Genomic DNA, 3,986 nt, shown 5'->3' on the forward strand with positions numbered 1-3,986 from the left:
GCTGGATTTTGATGTGAGAGACAACAGCAGATGCACTTTTTCACGGGAAGGAGCGTTATTATGGATTTATGAGTGTGTGAGTGTGTGCTGGATTAGTTTCAGTTTTTGTCTTCTCCAGATGTTAACTGATGGACTGGAGTGCTGTGGATTACTTGTGGATTATTGTGATGTTTTTATCAGCTGTTTGGACTCTCATTCTGACGGCACCCATTCACTGCAGAGCATCCATTGCTGAGACACTGATGCAATGCTACATTTCTACAAACCTGATGAAGAAACAAACTCATCCTGATCTACATTTACATTTTTTGTGAACAGTTCCTTTAAGACATTTAATAGTGTGTTGATGTAATGAATGATTGATTTGTAGAATAAGCTGTGAAATGTTTTCAGGATAGTTTCCTCACTGCTCCCGGTCAGCAGCCGGGCGAGGGTCCGGCGGAGTGGTGTCTCTCCGCTTCATCTGGCGGCGGAGCACGACCGGCGGGCTGTTCTGAGTCTGCTGATCGAGTCAGGATTCGATGTCAACAGCAAACTCTCTCCGGAGCGCTCCGCTGGGTTCCAGGACCGGCGTGTTTCTGCTCTGTACTGCGCCGTCGCTGCCAGGAACACAGGGGCCGCCGCCGCTCTGCTGAGGGCCGGAGCCGACCCCAACACTGACCCCTGCAGCCCGCTGCTGCTAGCGGTGCGTCACGGCTGTCTGGAGACCGTGGCCCTGCTGCTGGAGCACGGAGCCCATGTGAACACAGGCTTCCCAGCGCTGCTGCTGCACACTCATCAGCTGGACCTCCTGCAGTATCTGCTGGACCGCGGCTGTGACGCTCGGCCCTGCTTTACCTGCGACACACATCACAGCGACCTCAGAACTCACACGCGCCAGAGACACACCAGCGACACTGACGCACAGTTAAAGGTACTGATTCAGTGTGTCTTTGACCAGTTAACCCTCTATGGTTGCCATTTGGCAGCAATTCATTTATACTTATTTCCTTGTTATTTTGGGGGGGAAAATACAATATATTGCAATATGGTGTTTGTGTCTGTGTGTGTGTGTGTGTGTGTGTGAGTGTGTGTGTGTGTGTGTGTGTGTGTGTGTGTCTGTCTGTCTGTCTGTGTCTGTGTGTGTGTTTGGCAGATTTTGATGAAAATAAAGATTAGATGCATCAATTTCTAAAAGAAACGTACATTTCAGTTGAAAAGAAAATCATAATTTAATAGAAAAACTACTACTTTGGTCATTTTTTATTGTGGTACACTGTTGCCATATCAAAAATCTGTTTTGATTTGTACAATTGGAAGTTATTTCATGTAATAAAAACTTGTTTTTTTTAATATATATTTCATGGTTCGAACATGATGCGTAGCATAGAGGGTTAGTAGGCCTGCAGTGTGTTTTATCTTCTGAAGCTCTGACCGTGATCTGTTGTCTTTCAGTTCTGTGACTGGATCTCGTCCTCCTGCTGGAGACGCTCAGCCGGGCGGATCGTTGATCTGCTGCTGGACTATGTAGGAAACGTTCAGCTCTGCAGCAGGGTCAGAGATCTCCTTCTGGACCAACCGGAGTGGACGAGCATTAAGGAGAAAACATGTGAGTGCACGAGCATCTGTTTTCATTCGCCAGTAAAAGCGCACGCAGCGCAGACAGCAGAGATACACAGATCGCTATGATCTTTGACCTTTGAACTATTTCAGCAAGCAGTGACACATCTACACGACCAGTCAGAAGATTTTGAACAGTGAGATTTTTAATGTTTTTAAAGAAGTCTCTCATGCTCACCAAGCCTGCATTTATTTGATCCAAAGTACAGCAAAAACAGTAATATTGCGAAATATTATTACAATTTAAAATAACTGCTTTATATTTCAATATCTGTTAAACTGTAATTTATTTCTGTGATCAAAGCTGTATTTCAGATAAATGCTCTTCTTCTGAAATTTCTATTCATCAAGAAATAAGTTTTCAACACAATAATAATAATACATGTTTTTTTAGCAGCAAATCAGCATATTATAATGATTTCTGAAGATCATGTGACACTGAAGACTGGAGGAAGGATGCTAAATATTCAGCTTTGAAATCACAGGAATAAATTACAGTTTAAAATATATTCAAATAGAAAAGTTATTTTAAAGAGTACTGCTTTTGCTGTATTTTGGATGAAATAAATGCAGGCTTGGTGAGCAGAAGAGACTTCTTTAAAAACATTAGAAACCTTACTGTTCAAACACTTCTGACTGGCAGTGTATAATATACATTTTGTTGGTCTTTCATGCTTTATTTTTACACAAAAGATAATTTCAGTGTTTCAACTTTGGATTTCAAACGAGGATATTTTTGTTCATTTGCTTTTCATAATATCTGTTAGGCTTTTATGAGCTTGTCCGTCCTGCAGAGTCCCTTGTGTGCGTGTTAAGCGTGATTGAACAGTGTGTTCTTCTGCTTCTGTCTCGACAGCGTCTCCTCGAGGCCTGACGCATCTCTGTGGGCTGAGGATCCGAGAGCAGCTGGGGCCGCAGAGACTGAGATGTGTGGAGTCACTGCCGCTGCCGGGCCCCATGCTGCGCTTCCTGAGCTCCAGGGGCCTTTAGCACAACACTGACCGCACCAGATTACACTCCTGTGCACTGTGTATTTATATCACTTTGAATTCATCGTGACGTGCTTGACACACAGTTTAATGTAAATGATCTGAAAATACCGATATGATGGTGGTGTTCACAGAATAAACCTGCTCTCAGGCTTCGAGTGTCTGAGCTCTTGAAAAGCTGTCATTCCTTTCATTAACAGACAGTGCAAAATAGTGAATTATTACCAGATATAATCAGCTCATTTAGCACACGCTCTGGATTACGATCAGGTTTTTAGTGTGACAGCATCTCTAACTAAATAATAAATCATCTAACGGGTTAAAGCCAGCGCTGGGAGTAACTAGTTACATGTAACGGAATGTAGCTGTAATCTGTTACAGTGTCATTAAATTACAGTTACTTCTGAAAATGTTAATGATTACAAAGGGGTTACATCTGAATATTTTCACACACACACACAGATTTGATTGATTTCTTTCATAAACTGCAGTGACTGCTCTGAAATATGAGACAGCAGGGCTCCAGGAGTTTAGGACACGTTTAATCAATAACTGTTTAATTTCCTGTTTGGGTTTATGTGCATACTTTATATTTTTTTAAAGATTATGTTTTTTCCAAAGCATTGTTAACATATAAAATGTAATGAATTTAGCAGAATTTCGCTGTTTCTCTGGAGGAGCAGGAGGTGTGCGCTCAAGAATCCTGTCTGTCTGTTTGCCCCTCACTCCAGCCACACAGAAGCTGAATCCCTCCTTCAAGCCTTGCGGAGGAGCCGGAGAGCACTCTCGCATTTGTAGTCGAACATTCGGAGACTTAAATCGAGTCGTCAAGAAAGAGAAAGTTAGACAAAGCCCATAGAACTGCCAACAGCAAACACTGTCCTGTGTCATATTAGTGGGTCTGCGTGGCTCCCTCTGGCTGGAGGACAATAGCAGGAGTTTGCTCACTCGAGTACTGTCACCTGCCCAGGTTTGGACCCTACCGGAGCCCAGGGCCCGGAGCAGGACCATCCCACAGAAAGCAGCGGCTCCGCAGGGAGCAGCAGAAAGGGATTGTGAAATGCTACTTGAGCTCTGTCCCTCATTGAGAAGAGAACAGAGAGAGCAGGACTACCTATCCGTCCCGTCGAGACGCCTCCTCTTCATCTTCATCACCTTCCTCTTTCCATTTTGTTGAATTATTGATAGGTTGTAAGAAATATATGTAGTAACTGCTCAGTGCCTGGGGAAGTGATGGTGTGTCAGAAGGCTGTGGAGCTGTGTTCAGCTGCAGGTCTTCCTCTAACGCTCCTCATCTGAGACAGCAGCTCTGCTCTTCTGAAGTGTGTGAGGATGAGTCAAGGCCTGAGGAAGAAGAGCGGGGTCATCTCACAGCAAACAGCCTGATATACTGTGCTC

General features: G+C 43.9%; 1 protein-coding gene across 1 annotated transcript in view; it reads left to right on the forward strand.

The window, feature by feature from the left end:
* LOC107573589 (ankyrin repeat and SOCS box protein 2-like) overlaps positions 1 to 2,818 on the forward strand; it is a 3,540-nt gene extending 722 nt beyond the window's left edge. Inside the window, exons 2-4 of the mRNA XM_016260017.1 lie at positions 394 to 913; positions 1,435 to 1,588; positions 2,456 to 2,818. Coding sequence (XP_016115503.1) covers positions 394 to 913; positions 1,435 to 1,588; positions 2,456 to 2,589 — 808 coding nt within the window. The 3' untranslated portion in view covers positions 2,590 to 2,818. The remainder of the gene's footprint in view (positions 1 to 393; positions 914 to 1,434; positions 1,589 to 2,455) is intronic.
* The last annotated feature ends 1,168 nt before the right edge of the window (positions 2,819 to 3,986 follow it).

This window comes from Sinocyclocheilus grahami, unplaced genomic scaffold, assembly GCF_001515645.1.
Source record: "Sinocyclocheilus grahami isolate Dianchi unplaced genomic scaffold, SAMN03320097.WGS_v1.1 scaffold1981.1, whole genome shotgun sequence".
Classification (NCBI taxonomy): domain Eukaryota; kingdom Metazoa; phylum Chordata; class Actinopteri; order Cypriniformes; family Cyprinidae; genus Sinocyclocheilus; species Sinocyclocheilus grahami.